The sequence below is a fragment of the Capra hircus genome, chromosome 7 (genome assembly GCF_001704415.2).
Source record: "Capra hircus breed San Clemente chromosome 7, ASM170441v1, whole genome shotgun sequence".
In the NCBI taxonomy this organism is placed as follows: domain Eukaryota; kingdom Metazoa; phylum Chordata; class Mammalia; order Artiodactyla; family Bovidae; genus Capra; species Capra hircus.
Window position 1 is genome coordinate 23,569,770 of NC_030814.1, and position 24,330 is coordinate 23,594,099.

The 24,330-nt window shown below is 34.0% G+C and overlaps 1 protein-coding gene across 2 annotated transcripts in view; it reads right to left on the reverse strand.

Moving 5' to 3' along the window:
* Window positions 1-24,330, reverse strand: part of RASA1 (RAS p21 protein activator 1) — a 102,192-nt gene that overhangs the window by 26,263 nt on the left and 51,599 nt on the right. For both annotated transcript variants that reach the window (XM_013965776.2, XM_013965775.2), the window contains exons 4-10: window positions 24,178-24,248; window positions 20,436-20,553; window positions 17,313-17,344; window positions 13,287-13,339; window positions 10,976-11,126; window positions 9,166-9,244; window positions 481-601 (exon numbers count right to left, since the gene is read on the reverse strand). In XM_013965776.2, coding sequence (XP_013821230.1) covers window positions 481-601; window positions 9,166-9,244; window positions 10,976-11,126; window positions 13,287-13,339; window positions 17,313-17,344; window positions 20,436-20,553; window positions 24,178-24,248 — 625 coding nt within the window. The remainder of the gene's footprint in view (window positions 1-480; window positions 602-9,165; window positions 9,245-10,975; window positions 11,127-13,286; window positions 13,340-17,312; window positions 17,345-20,435; window positions 20,554-24,177; window positions 24,249-24,330) is intronic.

A 24,330-nucleotide genomic window follows, 5' to 3' on the forward strand; every position in this document is an offset into this window, starting at 1 on the left:
TTTTATTCCCAAAGCTTCAGTAATACCAATCCTTATAAAATGAGAAAATGTCTATAATCTATCTGTAGAAAAATATTTTGTTATATTCCTTGTTTTAATGAATCACAAGGTAAGTGACAAGGGTACCTAAACAGTGTATTTAGAGATTTCATTACAATAAATCATTAAAATTCTCACTTAGCATTAATTCTTTTCTGGTCATAAGGGAAAAAAATCTCTTCTGCTAGTCATGCACCCCTCATCCCCCACATTTCTTAATGCCAAACTGAGGCAAATATATAAGCTAGAAACCTCAATACCATGAATGTGATAAAAGTCAATATGAATTTTCGCTTAAAAAAAGTTATGGACAGGTGACCAGGGGACCAAGAATCAGATGCCAACTTGTTAAATTCATACCTCAATGATAAGATTTATACCCAGTACTCACAATGTTTCTATTAAGAAGCTGAATCTTTAGTCTTAAAAGTTTACACTTACCTTTTTTTAGAAGATAACCTTTTTTAACAATATTTTTATAAAAGGCATCCTTTGTTTTACGACGAATTGTATTATAAATTTCCTTGCCATCCACTGCATCATTGAGTACTTGTTCTTGATCCTGAATTTTCAAAAATATTAAAATTATTTCATGAATTCTTGATGGAAATGAAGTAAAATCTACTCAACTACCAACTTAAAAACCAGACTGTGCCTGTCTAGACATTAAAAAATAATAATACCAAAATCTAAAATTATGTAACATATATATTAAGAGATTCTGCTTTCCAAAGAAATTTTCAAAAAGGTGTCCTTACCATTTCTCAAGAACTATTTTTTAAAATACAGTTTTTTGTGTGCTTTATAGCAACACTGTTTTGAAAACATGTACTTGTCCCAGCATAACTGATAGATTTGGACCAATTTGAGCATAAAGCTAATTCATGTTTGCTTATGCACAATTACATCCTCAAGAAACTAAGTGAGTGCAGAAAGCTGCACCCAGCTGAAATGAGATGCCTGGGAATATGCAAAATACATCCCAAAAGCCTACCGGCCTGCACAGATTCACTGAGTGTTATAAGCCATATCCATCCAGCCACATCTGGCGTCCTAATGTGTCTGATTTCAGATAGTCCTCCTTTTTACCACTTCCCACTATTTACAACCCTTCTGATGGCCTCTTCCACAAGAAAATTCAGGCCTTTTTCAAGGTAAAGTGCCTTATTTATTGTACTACTTGATGCGAAAGTAACTGCTGTTTTTGCATTATTGAACTCTGCCATCTGATTTTGGAATACATTCTTAAATAAATGTGGTTATGTTATACATCATTTTAATGCATACTTCTCGCTTTATGCTTTTCTGCCAATGACTTATTACTTGCTGTTTAGCTTTTAGACTGTGGAAATGATGTTAAGACAAAAAACAAATTCGAGTGATTTTTTAATTCGAGTTCAAATGCATCATAAAGCAGCGGAGATAACTCTCAGCATAAACAACACATTTGGCCCAGGAACATGAACATACAGTGCAGTGGTGGTTCAAGAGGTTTTGCAAAGTAGGCCTTGAAGATGAAGAGCATAGTGGCCGGCCATCGTAAATTGACAACGACCAATTGAGAGCAATCATCAAAGCTGATCCTCTTACAACTACCCAAGAAGTTGCTTAAGAATTTGTGTCAATCATTCTACAGTATTTGGCATTTGAAGCAAATTGGGAAAGGTGAAAAATCTCCATTAAGTGGGTGCCTCATAAGCTGACCAAAACTCAAAAAAAAAATCATTTTGAACTGTCATCTCTTCTTCTACACGACAGTGAACCATTTCTCTATCTGATGTGCAACGAAAAGTGGATTTTATACAGTCAGCTCAGTGGCTGGAGTGAGAAGAAGCTCCAAAATACTTCCCGAGTCAAACTTGCACCAAAAAGCAGTCATGGTCAGTGTTTGGTTGTCTGCTGCTGGTCTGACCTACTACAGCTTTCTGTATCCTGGCAAAAACATTACATCTGAGAAGTATGCTCAGCAATTTGATGAGCTGCACCAAAAACTGCAATGCCTACAGCTGACTTTGGTCAACAGAAGGGGCCCAATTCTTCTCCACGAGAATGCCCAACTGCACATTTCACAACCAACACTTCAACAGTTGAACAAATTTTGCTGTTAAGTTTTGCCTCATTCACCATATTCACCTGACCTCTCACCAAATGACTACCACGTCTTCAAGCATCTCTGACAACTTTTGCAGGGAAAACACTTCCACAACCATCAGGACGCAGAAAATGCTTTCCAAGAGTCTGTTGAATCCTGAAGTATGGTTTTAATGCTACAGGAATAAACAAACTTATTTCTCAGTGGCAAAAATGTGTTGATTGTAATGGTTCCTACTTTGATTAATAAAGATGTATTTGAGCCTAGCTATAATGATTTAAAATTCATGGTGCAAACCCGTGAATACATTTGCAACAACCTAGTATTTAAATATTTCTTACCTATTTAGCACATATAAAAACTCTGCTAATTGTTACTAGTTTCTTATCTTTATGTGTCACTGATGATGCTTTTCAGTGTTGTATCTGTAACTCCACCTTTCCCATAATCCTGTGGGGTTTATTGCATGGTTTTAAATGACACTGAACTATAGGAAGGCATGTATCTTAACTGCTAAATCCCCACAACCGCCTATAATAAAAGAATTAGGATGTCAGGAAGAATATAAAGATGTAAGTGCCTTTATAATGATCTTCCCCAAAGAAGTCAATCTTCAATATTACCATTTAGTCCAATGGACCCAATTTTAGTTTTTAGTTTCTTGTTTGAGCAGCAAGTATTAATATTTTATGACTTTTTCTTAGAGATTCATGGATCCGGCTGACCATTTTATATCTAAGATATGTTATAGAATTTTCATGAATCCTCTTTTTTCCTACATCTTGAAACACTCTGCTATTTTATCATCGTAGGAACCATTTCATCATGACTCAACAATTATACTCAAGTATGCTGAAGAGAATGGCAAACCATGGCACACAGACCAAATCCAGCCCACTGCCTGTGTTTGGACGTAGAGTTTTACTGGAACACAGCCATGGTCATTGTTTTACATACTGTGTGTTGTTGCTTCACTACAAAGGCAAAGTTTAAGTAACTGAGACAAAGACGGAATGGCCCACAAAATCTAAAATATTTAGTATCTGGTCTTTTACAGAAAAGTCTGCCAACCTTTGGCCTAGAGGCTGATGCAACAGTGAAATAAATCAATTTTATTGCATCACCTTTGGCACTTTTTACTTTGTTGCCAACTACTGCAGCATCTTTCAAAAAATATAAAAGGCCATCTTTGTTATCTGTTTATTAGTTTTCACTGAGTGCAAATAAAAATTCAGAATTCTTAATTTTCTGCCCATATTAGCAAAAAGAAAAAAGTGAAAAAGATGTTTGACAATTATAAAAGGAATCAGATGATGAAAGCAAAGCAACATCAATACTCTGTGACCTACTAACTATGATGATAAAATTGATTTTGATAAGCAAAGTTTCAGACTATAATTCTTGATATGGTAATATCCTTGATGAATTGTCTCAAACTCAGGAATGTGCTGAGAAAATGTTGTATTTCTAGGGAAATAAAGGAAATATGGTACACTCATCTAGTTAGTGATTCAATAGAAAGGACATCATGCAATAATTTGTGACAAGAAATCTAGATAAACCTGTTTCCTAACAGAAAATGAGGATTCTTAAAACTTTTATAATTTCCATCAAGATTTACTCATATGGCTTATAAATGGACAAAGGTATTTCACATTTAAAGGTTACTGGAAGGAAACATATAATGTAGAAATGTAAAAATTCACCATACTGATCATTCTAATTGATGTTTATAAACCTAAAAATATATTTACAGAGTATAGAAGACTGTACTATCCAACAAAATTATGAAACAAAGTTTTCCAAAGTATTACAGCTAATGTTGCAAGAACAAGGAAGAATCAAACTAGAACGCAGCTGAAATATATTTAAAATCTAGAATCAGTACTGCATTTTGACAGTAAAAATGTGAAAAGAACCAGAGGAATTATAAGCAAGAACTATTATAGAAGCTGTATCTGAAATTAGGGTTTACAAGACAGATATGATTCAGGTCCGTACAAGACAGTGGATAACAGTTAGCTGCCTTCTATTTCAGGAGCAAGCCTTTATAACCAAGGAAATATATGCGTAGTACATCATGAGAAACACTGGACTGGAAGAAACACAAGCTGGAATCAAGATTGCCAGGAGAAATATCAATAACCTTAGATATGCAGATGACATCATCCTTATGGCAGAAAGTGAAGAGGAACTAAAAAGCCTCTTGATGAAAGCAATAGTGTGAAAAAGTTGGCTTAAAGCTCAACATTCAGAAAACAAAGATCATGGTATCCGGTTCCATCACTTCATGGGAAATAGATGGGGAAACAGTGGAAATACTGTCAGACTTTATATTTTTGGGCTCCAAAATCACTGCAGATGGTGACTGCAGCCATGAAATTAAAAGACACTTACTCCTTGGAAGAAAAGTTATGACCAACCTAAATAGCATATTCAAAAACAAAGACATTACTTTGCCAACTAAGGTCCGTCTAGTCAAGGCTATGGTTTTTACCTGTGGTCATGTATGGATGTGAGAGTTGGACTGTGAAGAAGGCTGAGCGCCGAAGAATTGATGGTTTTGAACTGTGGTGTTGGAGAAGACTCTTGAGAGTCCCTTGGACTGCAAGGAGATCCAACCAGTCCATTCTGAAGGAGATCAGCCCTGGGATTTCTTTGGAAGGACTGATGCTAAAGCTGAAACTCCAGTACTTTGGCCACCTCATGTGAAGAGTTGACTCATTGGAAAAGACTCTGATGCTGGGAGGGATTGGGGGCAGGAGGAGAAGGGGATGACAGAGGATGAGATGGCTGGATGGCATCATTGACTCGATGGACGTGAGTGAATGAACTCCGGGAGTTGGTGATGGACAGGGAGGCCTGGCGTGCTGCGATTCATGGGGTCGCAGAGAGTCGGACACGACTGAGTGACTGAACTGACTGACTGACATTTAAATTCTTATTAAATTTCTAATAAAGTTTTTTTGTACTAAACGTTCATTCTTACTACTTCAAATTATTCAGAAAATGACCAAGAAAAAAATTTTTCAAGATACACTGCACCCAGATGATAAATAGTGATGACTGTGTCCCTAGTTGTATATATTTGTACTTATCAATTTTTATCATAGTAGTGATAATATTTACTCTTCAGTACAGAATAGGGCATATTTGTAGTCTACCTGGTGGCTCAGTCAGTTAAGACTGCCTGCTATGCAGGAGACCCAGGTTCGATCCCTGGGTCAGGTAGATCCCCTAAAGAAGGGAATGGCAACCCACTCCAGTATTCTTGCTTGGAGAATTTCATGGACAGAGAAGGCTGGCAGGCTACAGTCCTTGGGGTCACAAAGAGTCGGACAGGACTGAGCCACTTTCACTCCCTCATTTAAGACATTACAACACTGACATTTGGATTTAAATACCTGAATTCAGGATTATATAAATCTTTCCTATTTAACATAAAGGCTGGTCAACTGCTATACAACACCTACATTAGAAGACACTACAGGCAGGGACACCACTTCATGTTCCAAGTTTTGGTAAGTTACTAGATGACAGGAAGGAAGGCTTCTCAGCCTACTCTTTCTACAAAGTTCTGGAGAAGGAAGTCTCATACATTCCTCCCAAAGGGAAGCAGATTATCTGATTGGTGAGAGTCTAACAACCACTGAAGCAAGTTTTTGCACAGAGGTTAGGTGTGCAGGCTCCTACTTCAGTTGTAAATCCTTTTCTCAGGGAATAGCTAAGAAAACTCATTTGATAAATGAATTCAATAAAAGTTCTTTGAGTGCCAGTTCTTGAGATACATCAGTGAATAAATCAAAGATCCTTACCCTCAAGGAACTTAACATTCCAAAGATGGAAAGAGATAATAAACATAGTGAATAAGAAAACTGAATTGTATGTTAATAGACAGTAAGTGCTCTACAGGGTAGGGCAAGTAGCAGCAATAAATAATATGTACCAGTAAGTCTCAATTGTGAAGCTAATACTTAAGCAAAATTTGAAAGAAGAAAAAGAATGAGGCGAGTGGATATTTGAGGGAAAGTCATCTTGAGCAGAGTGAACAGCTGTAGCAAAAATCCTAATGTAGCAAAGATCGTGACATATTTTCTTTTTAACAGCAGAGAAGCCAGTGTGAGTGGAGATGAGTGACAGAGAAGGATGGTAGGAAGAGTTCAGAGGACCACGGGACACTGCACTAGGGTCCTGCACGCTACTGCAGGGACTCTGGCTTTTACTCTGCATGAAAAAGACCACCTCTTAGTATCAAACAGAGGCGTGAAATGGTCTGACTCACATTTTAAACGGATCCCTCTGACAGTGGTACAGTTTTAAAGGGAAGTTGGGAGCAGAAGGAGGTAGAAACAAAGAGATGATATTCTCTAATAGGTAGAATCCTGCTGGGAAAGATAGCTAAGTGTTGGCATTTCTCAAACTTCTATTGGAACATATTTTTACTCCAGGCCCAAAATATTTCTGGTGATGGTTAAATTCTATATATAATTTGAAGGCAGAGGTGGCATGACGATCCTGACAGTTTAAATACAGAGTATAAGAGACAAAAAGAAGAGTCAAGGATGACTTGATGCCTTAAGTAATTTACTTACCTTCTCTGGTCCCATTTTTCCTATCTGTAAAATGGGTGTAATTACAGAATCAACCTCAAATTGTTTAAAAAGTTAAACAAATTAACACATGTAAGACATGGTGTCTAAAATAGTGTTCAAAGGGCTCCTCCTTTCTTCTAGTATCTCTCTCAGGAAGTGTTAGTTCCACCAAGTAAAAGACTTTCTCTTTCAGCATCTTACCCTGAGTAGGGGTATGCAGGGTAACCTTAGGGAGAATGAACTGATTCTGTTAGCTAATCACTTTTACAATAATGAAAGGACATTACTAGCCTTTGGGTTCTCTAACAGTTAGAATCCTTCTGAGAAGGACAGGTAAGTGTTATGACTCTCAAATTTTTCTGTAAACTACTTTTACTCCAGACCCAAAATAATTGACTTCAAATAGCATTTAATGGTTTCTATGAAGTAATCAAATTGCTCTGTAATCAGCATCAGTTATTTCTGAAGTACTGAAAGCATTATAGGCACTTTTGCAAATGACAATACTTGGAAGTTTGTTCAGTTGTGAAACAGTGACACAAGAATAAGACACAATGTATGTCTGAAGTAAGTTTAAGTTTTAAAGCTATCTTAAAGTTTACTAAATGTCAAATGCTACTTATTTTTCTAACTATAAAAAATTTAGTTAGAAAATTCTAATAAGACAAATTTAGGACAGGAAAAATGCGTGCATGACTTGTGAGCAAATAAAATTACTCAAACAGCCAATCTGAATTAGAATGCAGAATACAGTAACAGAAGTGACTGGCAGGATCCATCATTTGTAGGTAAAGGCACCTCTGATCCAATAAAAAGATCCTAAGCAGTGGTTTCTAGAAAGCACATACCATACTACATAAAAAAACGGTAGGCAAAGTCTGCCAGAACTGCCAACAAAAGGGTTGGGTGTGTGTGGGTGTGGGTGTGTCTATGTCAGTCATATCTGATGCTTTGCGATCCCATGGACTGTAGCCTCTGTCCATGGGATTCTCCAGGCAGGGATACTGGAGTGGGTTGCCATGCCTTCCTCCAGGGATCTTTCCAACCCACAGATTGAACCTGGGTCTCCTACATTGCAGGCAGATTCTTTATCATCTGAGCCCCCAGAGAAGCCCCAACAGAAGTGGTACATAATTGCTAACTACAGATATTAGGAAGGTGTCAACAAGGAAGTGAAACTTGAGATGTAAACTTGAAAGGCAAAGAGGAAGAACACAACACAACACAAAACTGCCCTCATGAACTTTCCGTCTACCAGGAAAGCATGAGGAAATGAAGCAAGATTATATTAAAATGTGACAAGATGATTCTTAAATTTATATTAAGCATCAGAATAATGTTTCTCTCTTAAGCAGCAATTAATAGTCGGTTATAACCATCATAAACTAATTTGTTAGGAGGAAATAATGAGACGCTCAAGACACTACAAAAAACTGTGGAAGTTTAGCGGGGACCCAAAACCCCTCACAATCCTTCTTTAAATCCTGGGAAATTCACTACCCCCATTTTCCACATAGGAAAATTCTTAATCACTCTTTTGATGTACCTTTTACTTACCCTTTACCCACCACACTTTAGGAAGTATGGGCAAGATACAGAAGCTATAATCACCTAGGCATTAAGCACTTAGCGTTCAGCAGGAGCTCTCGTTCAAGACCAGCCCTTTTTATGCTCTGCATTTCGGTCACTCTTGCCTTCTCTAGGACCTTGTACATGGGGTACTGCCACTATCCCATCCCTCACCAACCACTCACTTTCCTCAAGTACACACATGCTCAAAACTTTCTCACCATAAAACTACCAGCAAATAAAACAAAGAAGTTACAAGTTTAAACCCCTTTTTGCCCTACATCATCTTCTAGCTACTGTTTTTTATTTTCTTTACTTCCCAAGAGCTGCCCTGGTGGCTCAGATGGTAAAGCGTCTGCCTCCAAGGCGGGAGACTTGGGTTTGATCCCTGGATTGGGAAGATCTCCGGGAGAAGGAAATGGCAACCCACTCCAGTATTCTTGCCTAGAGAATCCGACGGACAGAGGAGCATGGTAGGCTACAGTCTATGGGGCCGCAGAGAGTCGGACACGACTGAGTGACTTCACATTTTTTTTTCCCCCCAAGCTCACCTAGATAAACTTGGCTGTGATTTATTCTTGCTGTCTCCACTTTTGCCTCCAACAAACTCACTCCTTGACCCAGTGCAACTTGGTTTCTGTCCCCACCACTCCTTCTACTCTCAAAAAGCCACCAAGGACTTCCTAATTATCTAGAACCAACATAAAAACTAAGAGATTCTCTTACAAATATTCACTTTCTGAAAGAATCGGAATAATCAGCAGTTTTAAATTTTATCCAATTTCAAATGCATGGATGTGTGCATAACCATATCACCAAAAAAGCATTTTAAATTAAAAAGCTGATTACTGCAAAAAGAAAAACAACACTGACCTGCATGGGTACAGGTTCCTTAAGATAATACCCTTCAACAATTTGTTCTTTTCGATAGTGATCTATGATGTCCCCAATGCTGTTAAAATAAAAATTACTAACACTGACATAATTTGTCTCATAAAAATTGCAAATCTTAAAAATACACACAAACCTTGTTAGCAAGGATTATCTGTTTGCAAGTTTTTTCCCAAAGTATATAGCCAGAATGTAGTAATAGAATACATGATCATTACAGTCACATTACTTTAGAAAAGCAAGAATGTTCCTAATATTGATTTACAGGTCAGAAATACTTGACTCAGAAATTTCAGTTTTCCACACACATAATCCAAGCACCACTATATGTGAGGAAAGGATTAAAAGTCTACTTTTTTTTTCTTTTTGTTTATAGACAAAAATATCTGAGAGATTGAACAAGAAATGACAGACAGATCACATTTATTTAGCAAGTAGTGAGTTCAGGTTAAAGTTAAGAATTTTTATCATCCGAATGATAAATTATCAAAAGTTACCATCATTTACATATTCTGCTTTTATAGTAAGATGGAGTCATAAGACAAATAGCAGGTGAAAGCAGAAACAAAAAAGGGAGGGAAGGAGGGAAGGAGGGAGGAAGGAAGGAAGACCAGGAGCTAATCTTATATGTAGTATTACAGCTACAGCAGGAAAGGTTTATTGATGATTTTGATAAAAATGCTACAAAATATTAATATTTGGAAAATATTACAAATAAAAAAACTGAAAATAAAATGACGTTATATAATGTATTTTAACACAAACTTTAACATGAGTTTTTCTAAGTATAAAAATGTTTCTCTATAATCACTTTGCCATTTTACTGTCCTAAATATGCAAAACCTAGAATTTTTAACTTTCCTTTAATACACTAGAGGAAAGGATATTTTAGTGACAGCTAGGCAACATTTCTCAAAGCATCTTGTTAATTTATCATTTGATTTTTTTCATGTTTTTCCTACTGATCCAATAACTGTTTTATATACACATAGGTATATGTTTATATATAACTGGATATATATTCATCACTATTTTTCATAGTTGTTCCTTCTGAAAGAACAGTTGACATGTATATCTCTTTTATCTTTGGAGATACATATGTATATATATACACACACACATATATTTATCCCTGATGATAAAATATCTTTGCTATACTACAAAATTATTTTGAATTAAATATAAATAAAGTATAATGTTAAAAAGCAAAACAGAAGACTTGAAAAGATTAATAAAAAAGTACAAATGAATATGAACTAAATACCAGAGACAGCATCTAACATGATAGGGTGAGGGGAATGAGACAAGCAAAGAACTTTAAAGGTGAAAAGTAGGAACCAACAATTACAAATTAATACCAGCTTGGGAACAACCTAATATTGTTGGGTAACATTATTAGTAAGTCTTAGGTCATTCTTTAACCTTTTTCCTATTAAAATGTCTCACTGATAAAAGACTAATACATTTTCTTTTCTTAGATTAGATGTTCTGTTGTCCTACAGTTAACTTACATGTATGAACTTACTAACAAATTTGCTGCAAATAACCTGTGCATTAATAATCAAAAAATTATATACATTATTTTGGAAGAAATAAATTATTAATTTATATTCATGTTTGACAATGTCTAAAAAATCCTTGGACATGACAACTAAATTACATTAAATGTCTTATAATTTCAAATATTACAGAGTCAGAAACTTTTATATAATTTTGATTCTGATAAACTATTATGATATTTCAACTCTGCTCACCAAAAGTAAAAGATAACTATAAATTTCTCCCAACTTACCTGTTATAATATCGGCCTCCCATCATAAACTGATTGTTTGGTGTTGGACATATTTTAAACCGCTGAATATTTTCACTCGTCCGAAAATAAAGTGAATAGTCCCCAGGAGTATTATCTGATGGTCTCACAAGAAAACTGCAGACTTGACCAACTGTAAAAGGTAATCTGTTATTTTATTCCCTAATTATCAAATTAAAAAACAGAAAGAGTTAAGTGGTATAATTACAAATTACATTCAAAAGCATATATAAATTTTAATTTTCACCAGGTACTTGTTTTATAATAAAAAAATCTTAAGGCAATTATTTTTTTGTATTTTCTGGTTTATGAGTCACAGCCACCCATAATGTTACTTGTCTTTATTACATAAAAATACAGGGCAGAAGTTTACAGCAATGACTTCTGGATAATAATATATGTATCTGTCATAACTTGGAAAGAATACTGTAACCACAGGTAGGGGGTACTGGGTAAAACTGCTACACTGTTTGCAAATCCCATGATAAGAAAAGTAAAAAAAACAGTTGAATTGAATTTTACTTTCACATACTCTGTACTTAACACTTCTGATTAAACATTAAAAGTCATAATTGTAATAAAATAGTAGCAAAAACTTATAAAGGTAGATGAAAACAACTGAAATATTTGTGTACCTAATCAAAATTAATACACATGCACTATATTTCATTTAAAAGGCATGATCTTACAAAATCATAAGCAGCAAAATTATATATCAGATATTTCATATTAATTTTAGAGAAGTCTTTTTGACATCTGCAATTAGCAATGACTCTTACCACTAAGATGCTTTTCTACCTTTTCTCTGTTTAAGTCCAAATGACATGGGAAAGATCAGAACTTTATTGCTTTTGGGAAAGCACAATGAAAACTTAAAATATCAGATGTTTTTCCTTAAGTTACTAATAGTTACAATCATCATGCCAAATCACTTACTACCAAGTAGTTTTATGTTCAATACAAAGAATAGGAACTACTGCAAAATTGTGCATGCAAGCGCTTATGTGTACTTTTCAGGGCAAGAAATCACCAGACTCTCAAAAGAGCACATGACCCGAAGAAAATTAAAACTAATTTAAGAAAATTAAGTTTAGTTCTTTTTTAATTTACATGCCTAAAACAACAGTGAGTGCCTCAGGTATTTGGTGCAAATTCAAAAAATATAAACTATATTCAAAATTCAGTAAATTCATTAAAAAATATTTTGATGTCACTTTGAAAGCAGATAGGATGTCATTTTGGTTTAGCATTTCATCTGTTACTACCATATGGCATTATCATGTTCTTTATTTCTAACCTATATCCTCACAATATAATTGAATACTTAATAAAACTGCCTCAACTGTTTCAGAAGAACAAAGTGTTAATTAAATTAAATGTCATACCTCATGGCTTGAATAGTAACTCAGATAACAGTTTTAAATAATCAGTGGTTTATTCACTGTATACAGAAACTACTGAACTCTGGTCGTTTTTTTTTTTTTTTTTAAAGAACTAAGACTTATAAATTACAGATTATTACTTAAACTTGTCTGAAGGTCTTCTAAAGTATGGCTTATTAAAGACATATTTGGTAATTAAATTTAGTCTTAAGTTTTAGTTAGGATGAATGATGGAATACTTTTTCTTTTAAATAATAAACCCACAACAGTTTCAATTTTTATTTTGCCTATCTCTGTAACAGTTTTATGAAATATTAAAACCACTATATTTTCAATAAGGCCAGAGTATATAATTCTACAAGTGTATAAAGATAAATTCAAGAACATTTGCTGCACCTAAACAATAAGAAAATGAAAACATAATATTGCTCTATAGGAGACTGATAATAAATTATGGTATTTATACAATGGAAAGTTTATGGTCATTAAAAAGAATGAAATTTTAAATATGCAGATATGGGATAATCTCCCAAAATACGTATTAAAATGAACAAAGTGTGTTGCATGTTCCTGTGAGAATGTGTGAGGAGGTACGTATAAAGGTTTACGTCGCGGTAAGGAAGGCAGGCACACACAGACAGAAAAGTTCTAGAAATACAGGAAAAGACTCATCTGGCACTGCTCCTAAGGAAGACTGCAGGGGCCTGGTCCAGAAAGAAAGCACACTGTGCACTGAACTTTATACTGCACTTGTGTTTTCCACTAAAAAACACCAAAAATACCAATTTCTCTGTGCTGGGCAAGAAATTACAGTATGCATAAAAATCAAAAGAGTGCTAAAGGCAAAACACATGGAAAGTGTTTTATTCTTTTTAAATAACATTAGAAAAGTAAAGTGAATATACAAGTACCTGTCATTAGTAAATTATAAGCTTCTTGTTTGGAAATTTTCCCATGGAACCATCTTAAAAAGAAAATAAAATATGTAAATCAAAGTCTTTTTTGCTGTTAACTAAGTCAAAACTAAACGACTAACACAATACAGTTAAGTTTAATTCAAGGTGACATGTTGAAATAAATGTAATGCAATTCATCAAATGACCTCATTCCTTTGACATTACTTTGTGAATATCTGTAAACAGATGTTTTGTAAACAACAAAATATACAATGGGCTGTCTAGTATGAACTACAATTTCCATATTAATTACCAATACAAAAAATAGGATTTAATTCTGATAATGACAAATTATTATCGTAGCTAGTATTCTTTTCTTTTTATTAGGAGTGGGGAGTGGTACAGGTAGAGCCCGCCAAAACTGCCAAAAAAGATTAGTCAATTAATTTTCTCATACTTCTCTCAAAGTGAACTTCCCTGAAAGTTCTCCCTTTTCAGTCAATGTAGCAGACTGCTACTTTACAGAAAGCCAGAAAATAAGATTGAGTGATGAGAAAGAGTAGATATCTGTTTGAGCTAATGGCCTATCATATCAGATCGCTAGAATATTTTATACTCTGATACTTAAGACTTTAGAAAATGTTATAGAAGGCATTATAGCAAAAATCTACTGCATATAATGTATTTAAATAATTTACCTCAATAAAATGATACATCTGGAATTAAAAAATTAATTACTAGTAATTAGTTAAAATCTCTCATGTACCAGAAGGACTATTATCTATCTTGCCAATTAACACATGTATGTTAATACCAAGCTGACAATATATTCTCAGGGTCTACTATAGTATTTTAATTTCCAACCTGTTCTTTTCAGTCATGATTAAAAATAATACTGTAAAATTAAGACATATAACTGCCCTAAAATCCAATGTTACAACTTTAGAGGCTGTTCACCAGTTTTAAATTATCCACATGATTATGGGTCAGAGTATAAAATGAAACTGGATTTTTCTCTCTTCACATGAATAAAATGTTAAATGTTTAAATCCTCTTTTTGATTTTATTCTAACAATTAACTCACTAATTCAGATTCCCTGAGGCTCCCAATGCTAATTATGAATAATATAAAACAAGTATACAATATCTGGAATAGTCCAGGTTGCCCTAAAAGGCAGTAAAGTTCCATACTGCATTCAAGTACGGCCGAAACGACCATTTATTACAATGCCAGAACAAGATTTCTGTATTCTAGGGGAGAGATGATTAGATGACCTTGAAGGCCTATCCTATACTTCTATAGCTAGAATAAAAGAGAAAAGGGGAACATAAAGGCGGGGGTGGGGTGGGGTATTGGGCAACTAATGGCGTTTATACAACAAATCAGCAATACCGCTTTCTGAAAGGATTAGATCAGAGTCTCCTCACTGAGAGATTTACCACCTATATGTAAAATGAATCTATTTCAAGCACATGGTTTGTACCAATAACAGAAAAATGGGTCTGTGACCTCAGGGAAGACCTCTTTTTAGTAAGAAAAAGGAACATAAATACTGTATAACTATAAAACAAATGTAGAAAATATAATAAAGCACTGTGATAGGTACATGCTGAGGGCATTTTTGGAATAACAGAGCACCAATTCTGTAGGGTGTGTAAGGGAGAAGATAACAGAAGACTTGCTGGCAAGAGTGATAAATGAGTTAAGTCTCTAAGTAAGAATAGGCATTAACCAACACAACAGAGGGGAATTCTGGCCTAGGAAGTAACTTGAGCAAAGGAGAAAAAACAGTGATACACATTTGAAGATCTACAAGCTGGAGAGGTGGAAATAAAACTAAAAATGACAAGAGATGGGACTTGTAAGGAAACAAGGGCTGGATCAGGAGAACTTTTCAGACTCTGCTACGGTAGAAAATCAGACAAGAATTTTCAGTGAAAAGTAATACAATCAGATACATGTTTTAGGTGTTTTAGCTGTTGGAAGAAAGGATTTGAGGAAACTAAAGTGTCAAGCAAAACCAACTGGGAGGTGCTCATTACATCAAAGGAATACAGCTAGTTATACCTTCTGTTTAGTCTCAAAGAGCACTCCGGGATGTTAATGAGGATGCTCTACTGCCAGTCAACACCTTAAGAAGTTACAGGGAGCTGACAAATACATAAAATAAACCAACAATGCAAATTTATCTTATGCTAAATACCAAATGAGTAGAAAATAATGAAGTTTCAGAAAATGGAAAAATCACAATGATATTAAATTATTTAAAGAAAAAAGATTTCCCAATGCCAGTGAGAGTTACAGTTTACACTTAGAAAACTGGACACAGCTTTAGATATTTACTGGTATTTGACCTCTTTTTTTCCCCTTTCAAAAAGAATCCATGGCATTATTTTAAGAGATACAAATCTACATTTCTCGCTTCTCTTGGAAATCAGGAGGCTTTCGTTAACACTAGACCCCTAAACTTTGACACATCAATTAGTGCACGCACCTCCCTGCAGGCAAACACTGGCTAGCTTTGACTTCCTGTGTGTATGTGCTCAGTCGCTCAGTCGTGTCTGACTCTTTGCGACCCCGTGGACTGCAGCCCACTGGGCTCCTCTGTCCATGGGATTCTCCAGGTAAGAATATTGGAGTGGGTTGCTGTTTCCTCCTCCAGGGGATCTTCCTGACCCAGGGATTAAACCCACATCTCCTGCATTGCAGGCAGATTCTTTACCCACTGAGCCACCTGGGAAGCCATTGACTTCCTAGCCTTCCCTAATACAAAGAATGAATGTTAGTTTCCATTTATCACATTTGCATTATATAAAAAATTAGAGTAGGGAAATACTGTAATAGAAATTACAGTAGGGAAACAGTTCCATGTACCTTAATTTCTATCAAAGAGGGAAAATGAGAAAGATTAAGATTATTGTAATTTGAGAAAAATGGGAATACATACACCTGACTCAGTTCATCTGCTTTCATTATCTGTATGCATCCTCCAACAATAATTAGAATTTGTAACTCCCCTCATAGGTAGTGAGAAGACCTCAAACTAGTACAATCAACAAAGTACAATCTCACTGATGGAGCCTACCTTAGCAGATACATAGAACAATAAGGAAAATGAACTCAGAAAATATCTCATGCTTCACTTAAAGAAGAGTGGACACTAAATTAGATAACTGAAAGCACAGTATCTGGCTTAATGGTTTCATGTTCTAAGGGTTAGAACAGAATAAACAAACACTTGAGAAGCAAGTCTTCAATGCCACCCGTAATTGCCAACAGGAAGGTAAGAAAAAGTATTCCCCTGAAAACATTAGAAGATTAACAGTCAGTTAAAATAATATGAATAAAACAGAATTGGGATTAAGAGGTAAGGTCTTTAAAAGAAAATATATATACAAATAAATATCAAATGGGATGAGAAGGACACTTAGAAAGATCTTCAAGGACACATAAATTAGAGCACAGCCGACACCCCATGAGGAACGATGACCTGTAAGAGCAACTAATAAGGGAAAAATGCGGCAAGCAGTAAGTGTAGTAACACACGGCCTTTGAATTAGTGCTTATAAGATACTTAAAATCTGCCTTTAAAAAATTATAAAAACAAAGTCCTTGAAGAATCTTATTAATATGATAAAGAATTGTAATTCAGGGGAAAGTTCTCTGACTTTAAAAAAACAAAACAAAAACTGAACTATAAAGTACATAAAAGATATGGCAACAAAAAGAAATACTAAGAAGTAATCAACAAGAAAACAAAGTGTGAGAATTATGATATTTATAATGTTTTTAATGTACTGTTTACTGTTAATCAAAAAGTTGTTAGTTTGGTGATCTAAGAGCTGTATGTAGGTATAAGACACGTTCATTATCACTAGGTCCTTAAGAAAACAGAAATCAATTCTTGGGTCAAATAAAAATATATTTTTAAGTCAGCTCAAAAAATATCACTTTTCTTCTAAAACGTTTTTAGATCAAAAGTTTTCCAATTAGTAATTGTACAGTATATTTTTTCCTTTTAATAATTAACACAAACTTACATTTTTCCTTCATGTGGATCTTCTTCCCGGCCCTAAAGGGGAAGACATTAAAACAGTATTTTATGTAACTATTAATATATTTTTGATAAAATTAATAAAATTGTATCTTCAAATATATCTACACCCCGACCTTCATATTTATTTATGTATATACAGGAAAAGCTGTTTCTGTTTATGAAAAGTCTTTTCAAACCTCTTCCCCTTAGTCCCTCTCTCTCTCTGATTATTCTAATCCAGGCACTTTTCCTTCCTTTTCTTAAAACTATTAACAGTAGCCCAACTAGTGTAACTACCTCTGTGCCCCACACCACTCCAATATGGAGTCATCAGTTTCAACTTCAACTCCGCCCTGCATTAAGAAACACCAAACAAAACAAAAATAAACAAATTTTAAAAATTAGACCTTTAACACTTCTCTACCCGCTACAATTCCTCACTTTACAACCAGAATCCTTTATCATATGATTCAAGTGTACGTTTCCTATCTCACTTCTCTTTAGGTGTCTATATACCGTAACCATGGTATATAGAAGCCCATAAACTGCCTCTGTGGTAATCTACATTCTCCCACCACTGTAGTTTGTTCTTTTTCACTTAGAATGCCCTTTCCACTCACTACTTTCCTAGCTATTAGTTAAACCCTAAACTGTGTAGGCAGGATCTCTCAAACATAGTGCCTACTCTATAACACTGCATCCCTAAAACATAAATATGAACTTTTACTCAGAATAGAAAAGACATCTTTCATCATCTCTTGAACTTTACCTTACTCTATTAGATATTGCTATCATATACTGGGTGATATAAATTTCATTATCGTGGCTATAAGCATCTTAAGACCTTAGTCATTCTTTGTTAATACCAACTACCACCAAACCACTAGCACAAAGCTGGGCATATAATTTTCACTAGTATCTGTGGAACTGTAGTCCTAAATACCCAGCCAGTATACTGTGGCGTCAAGTTTCCATTGAATAAAAAAGGTAGGAATAGGAAAATGGACTAAGTATATGTAGATTTATTAATACTTCTCTCAATTTGGTCCTCACTCAAATATCGAACCAAAGAAAAATCAAACACTTGCTAAATGCCTTCTATACTACAAAACACTAAAAAAAAAAAAAAGACATAAAAACAAAATGCATTATTTTCTCACCCAGAGAGAGTTAATCTCTACATGAGATTTTTACAGAATAAATTTATTTTACAATGTAATGGGATACAAAGTTAACAAGGTGCTATGGAAACACAGGAAGAACAATTTAGTCTCAGAAAGCATAAAATCTCTCTGAAAGAAAAAAGGCAACATCTGAGCTAAACTGAGAGACAATCAGATTTCCCAAATCAGTCCAGCAGGGTAAGAGTGTCAAGGAAGACGGAAAAGAACAGGCAGAGAGACAGCCATTCATTCAGCAAACACTGACTGATTGCCTCTACTGCAAGGCATTATTCTGTTCAATGGCGACATATCACTGAATCAGAGACAAAAATCCTCAGAGAGCTTATATTCTAGAATTAAGACATAACAGGACAAATGTGTTTGGCGAATGGTAATTAAAATTAGAATGTCATAGTGGAAAATCTCTCAAATCTAACCACCAACCACATGTCTGAAATCTAGATAATCACCAAATGGCTCTTTAACCTTCAAGGATTAACTATGTCCCAATAAGGACCATTATGAAAAATCATCCTAAATATTGGAGAAAAACTGTAACTTTGATTTGGATTATTCCACTACTAATTCAAAGTATGACCATATTCATTTTTAACAGCCACATCACATCGTTAACTCATATTGGGCTATTAACTTGTTCTTTTTTTTCTTTCCTTTTATGTTAGGTCATGTCTCCTTATCTCAAACTGGATTTTTTTTTCCTGTATTCATCACATAATTTTCACTTATCCTTATTAAAACTTGTTTTGTTAAATTTGACCCAGAGTCCCAAGAGCTTGAAAGAAAAGTTTAACTATACTTCAATTCCTTTAAATAATCAACATAATGAGGGTAGGTGTGTTACAGCAGGAAGAAAATTCAACATACTATGAAGAAACTTTTTAGTAAAACTAATCTAGATAATAAGATTCTTCATTTTGAACACGCCTTGCCCATAGAGAATAAATACCTCTTCTGCTGTAGAATACAGAATTCTAATCTAGCTAATCCCAACTCTTCTACCTAAGTAACGATGTGACTATGAGTATGGAACGTATCATACCATTTCCTCAACTCTTCCCACTTTTCCTCAGTATGTTTTACTTCTACATATCAAGATCTGGCTGCCAGAATAGGCAGACAAGAGAATTAATAGCAAAGAAAAATATTCTCCACTGCCGTCCTCCTGGAACAATAATCAGAGCACAGGTTTCAGCATATTACCAGGTTCAAGGCATAAATTAAAAATAGTCACTCTGAAGGTTGTGGAAAGAATAACAGAAAACCATTCCATCCTGCTGGACAAATCCAAATGAGTGAATTCCTAAACTATAATATAATGTTTAATATGTTTCGGTGATACTGAATACTGTATTTGAAGTGCAAATGCTGCTTGAATGCTGATCTGTATCTAGAAATGCATACGTAGAATTATTTATACTGTGTCTAAGACTGCTGATAATGTACTTTGTGATGACACTGAAAACAAGTCAAATATTCAAAATATAAAGCCATGTGATAATATACATGTAATGTAACTAAATTTCTCCAAGGTTACTAAAAAATTATACATATATTTGGGCGATAAAGAATTTGAAAGCAAACACGTGCAACCATTTGAGATTACACAGTCAGTCTGACATAACATCATTTATGAGGAAGACCAAGAAGACTTTTAAAAAGGGATACAAACAAGCACAAACGTTAAAATTTTTAATTCTAGAAACTCATTAAAACTTTGTGAAAATTGGCAGCTACAGAATGATTTGGTTAACTTGGATATGCTCTTTACAAATAAATAGCATTTACCAATAGTAAATGCATTTTAATGAAAAATTACTTGCACTTATGAATTAAGGTTTTTCATAAAAGAAATATATCTTTACCTGACTTCCCTGATTATGGGCAAGTTTCAAATTTAAGAAGTATTTAAAGTTTTAAGAAGGAGAAGAAAAAATAAAACTTACCACCTCTTCTACTAAGTCTTCAACAATAAGACCTTGTTCATCTGTTCTTAGATTTGTAACCCACATCCATCCATCTTCTAATTCGTTATGAACAATGAACATATCTCCTTTTAAGAAACTGAAAACAGTAATTATGAAGTTATCAAAATTAAATGAAATTTTGAAACATGGCAATTTATGTGATCATATACCACACCACAGAGATAATACTATAAAAATGCAAGGGGTTAAAGTCAAATACCCTAGATTTTTGTTCTGTTTCTGTCATCATTTACATGTAAAACTTTGAAGATTCTTGTAAACCTGAATCTTAATTTCACCATGTGTAAAATGCGTTTAATAATGGTAACTGTACTATCTATATCATTGGATTATTATTAGACTCAAACTGGAATTTATGTGGACAGTAATTATACATATATTACAGCTTTGGAGGTGTAACTACAAGAAAACTGAACTTTAAAATTTAAGTTTCAATGTTATTACTCTTTCAAAAGTAGGTTAAACTAAAATTATAAACATAAACATGAACTCATTCCACATACACAGGTTACTTTATAAAAAGTTGACTTTAAATAAGCATAATTAGCCTTATCACACAGATGCTTATGAAACTAACATTTTTCTCATTAAAAAAAAAAAGTTTATTTAATTCACTCAGCTATCCATGGTCCAACAAGTACAGCACTCTTTCTCCAAAAGTGGAACCAAGTGGTATGAAAATGCATGCATGCTTTTTCTGTCATCAATATTCTAGTGGAGGGATATATATACACACACACACACACACACAATATAGTTTACTTTCATTGTTGTCTAGATGTTTTCAGTCTTTACCCAATCGCAGAACTAAAAAATTGTTAATGTATTTCATCATTATAAAACCCATTAATAATTCCTTGAACTTTTCCTTTTAGGCTTGAACAAATGCTTTTGAGTGATTAAGATTTTAAGATTGGATGCTACCACTAACCCTGTATCTATATCCTTATCTGTCATATATATGTAATTATTTAATCAAATTTTCCTTTCAGTCTTAATAGTCAAACCAAATATTCAAACTTAATACAAACCAAAGTTGTAGTACGTAAATCTCTTCTCGTGTCTTTGAAAACTTTTTCTCTAGACTATCTGAAGCTTCATGGTTACTTGGAGTAGTATCATGCTTGAAATACACTCTTTTTGAATAAGCACAGAATACTGCATTCTACCTTGATTCTAAAGGTATTAACAGTGACCAATATTTTACTAGCTGAAAGGTGGCAGACATAACCACTTAGCCAAATAAATTGTTCTTTTCCAGAACCAAACAGATACATTAAGAAAATAATCGTGAGTAAGTAAAAAAGGAGTGCATATGGACAAGAAGTCAAAGAGAAATAAGAAATGTCATGTTTCATTTTTGGTCAAATGCAGTCATAAGAGGTTTTAAGTTGTTTACTTCTTTTATTGCTGTTATATTACCAACTTTTTATGATAAAAAAACAATGAAAATAAAAACTTTACTAGCACCTAATAAGATAACATAATCCTAAAATTCATTATGTATTATTTTGCATTTTTCTTCAAAACAGAATAAAGTGCTTTATTAAATTTTATTTATCTTCAGATGTTTTTCCTTGGGAAAAAAACAACAACTTCTCAGTTATTTGTGTGTGTTAGTTGCTCAGTCATGTCCAACTCTTTGCAACCCTATGGACTGTAGCCCACCAGGCTCCTCTGTTCATGGGATTTTTCAGATCTCTGCACTGCAAGCAGACTCTTCACTGTCTGAGCCACCAAGGAAGCCCTCTCAGGTATACACAAACTTAAAAAGACTCACAACTTCAAACATATTTATGACATTCTAATTCATGTTTAAATTTTCACCTTCCTAAATCAGAAGTATTCAACTTTGGAAGGTCTCTCAGGACCCATTTACACTTTTAAAAATTGATACCCTAATAGGTTTTCTCATTTATTCATTTACATGAATTATATATCTATTGATGTTTACCATATTAGAGTTTAAAATGTAAATATTTAAAAATATTTATTAACTCTTTTAAAATACTAACATACCCCATTATCATGATAATACAAAAAGTAATTATAATTTTCACATGTTCAGTAAGCATATTATTGTCTTGCATTTTTGTACATGTCTGGCTTAACTGAAAACTACGGGATTCTCCTATCTGTTTCTGTATTCAATCTGTTGCTATATAGTTTTTTTGCTTAAAGTATATGAGGAAAATCTGGCTTTATACAAATATGTAGCCGTGAAAGGGATGAGTATATTAATTGCCTTTCAGATAACTATAGATATTCTATGACATTAAACCTAAAACTTGACAGCAGTACTTTTTTAGAGATTGATTATAATGTGGAATCTTAAACTACGCATCTATGAACTTTCTGTACCAGTCCAATAACATCTACTGGTCTGTTTTACCCTTTGAGTAGATCTTTTGCCCAGCCATAATTTGGTAACCTCATGCATTGATCACTTAGAAAATACTGTTTCACTGAGCTGTGCAGATCCATCTGGATACAAATATGTTATACAGTATCAAAACATCACACTCTATTGAAGAATCACCACCAATGTTGTCAGAAAAGTCATGAAGTATCTAAGAAGCTGTCAAACTCCTGATGGCAAATATAGGGTATCCAAAATTCTAATTTTTCCCTGAAAGCTCAAACTGTCATTGGCAACAAATACTGTCAGTTATTCCTCTTTAAAAAAAGGTCAGATACTCAAGTCTGAATAACCATAATTTGCCTGTCAGTTATTCTCTCAGGTGAAAATGGTGTGCACAAAAAAGGTAGCGAAAACATTGAACTCTAATACACAGTAGAGGTGCTGTGTGAATATGTCCCATCTCATCACAAAGATATTAAAAAGATATGTAGCCAAAGGTTGAGATTTACAAAATAAATATGCTTTCGTATCTCACCAATAACAGTCATAAGTGAAACCAGTGATTTTATTTAACTGCAAGTGTGGGGCAGTGAAAAACACTATATATTTGTTCCACTATCTTGATTCGTGCTAAGGCACCAACAGTTTTACTGTCTTTGGCTTTTAGTACCTTCCAAAAGTTATCACCACATTTTAAATGCTGCTGTTGATTTCTATGAGAAGCTTTAACTCAGGGCCAGTAATTATTCAAAGTAGCCTTAACATTTTACAAGTAAGAAACAAACCAGAAAGCTGGTAGCTTACAGAAAAATACAGATAATTTGATAATTGATTATCAAATTATATAGTAAATTTGCTAATTATCAACTCATATAATAAATCAAATTATACAGACATAATAAAAATAAACTATAAATTATATAATAAAAACAAAATTTACTATGTTCTATAGTTTTATAACATTAATAACAATAAAATTATTCACTTATAATGTAAAATAAAAATTAAATCACTTGAGTAACATTTACAGATGAGGCATAAATGTCATGTAATACAAATTAAAATAGAGTACTGAATATAACAGCCCTCTCCTTACTCTGTAAGATAGTCTAATAAAAGCTAAGTTATTTCTCCTGTCATCTTCACTGTGGCTTCTCTGATCCAAATCCACAGTCTGAACAGATAAGCCAACACAGGGAGACAGGAATAATGGACATAACATTAAGGACATGCTTTGCTGGATGCTATTTCCTCAATTTCCAAAACCTTCCTAGTCCAAGAGCTACAAATTTTCAAAGTCTTTCAAATGCCTATAAATGAAAATATATTATAAAATACCTTATTTCATCAGTGTCTGGTACTTTTGTGTAAGGGAGAATGGCTCGGACACGCCTTCTATCTTCTACTGGCTAGAAACCATAAAAAAATTGATTTACAGAAGAAAACTTTTCTATGTCAAAGTCAAATTGGGTATGTCCACATAAAAAGTCA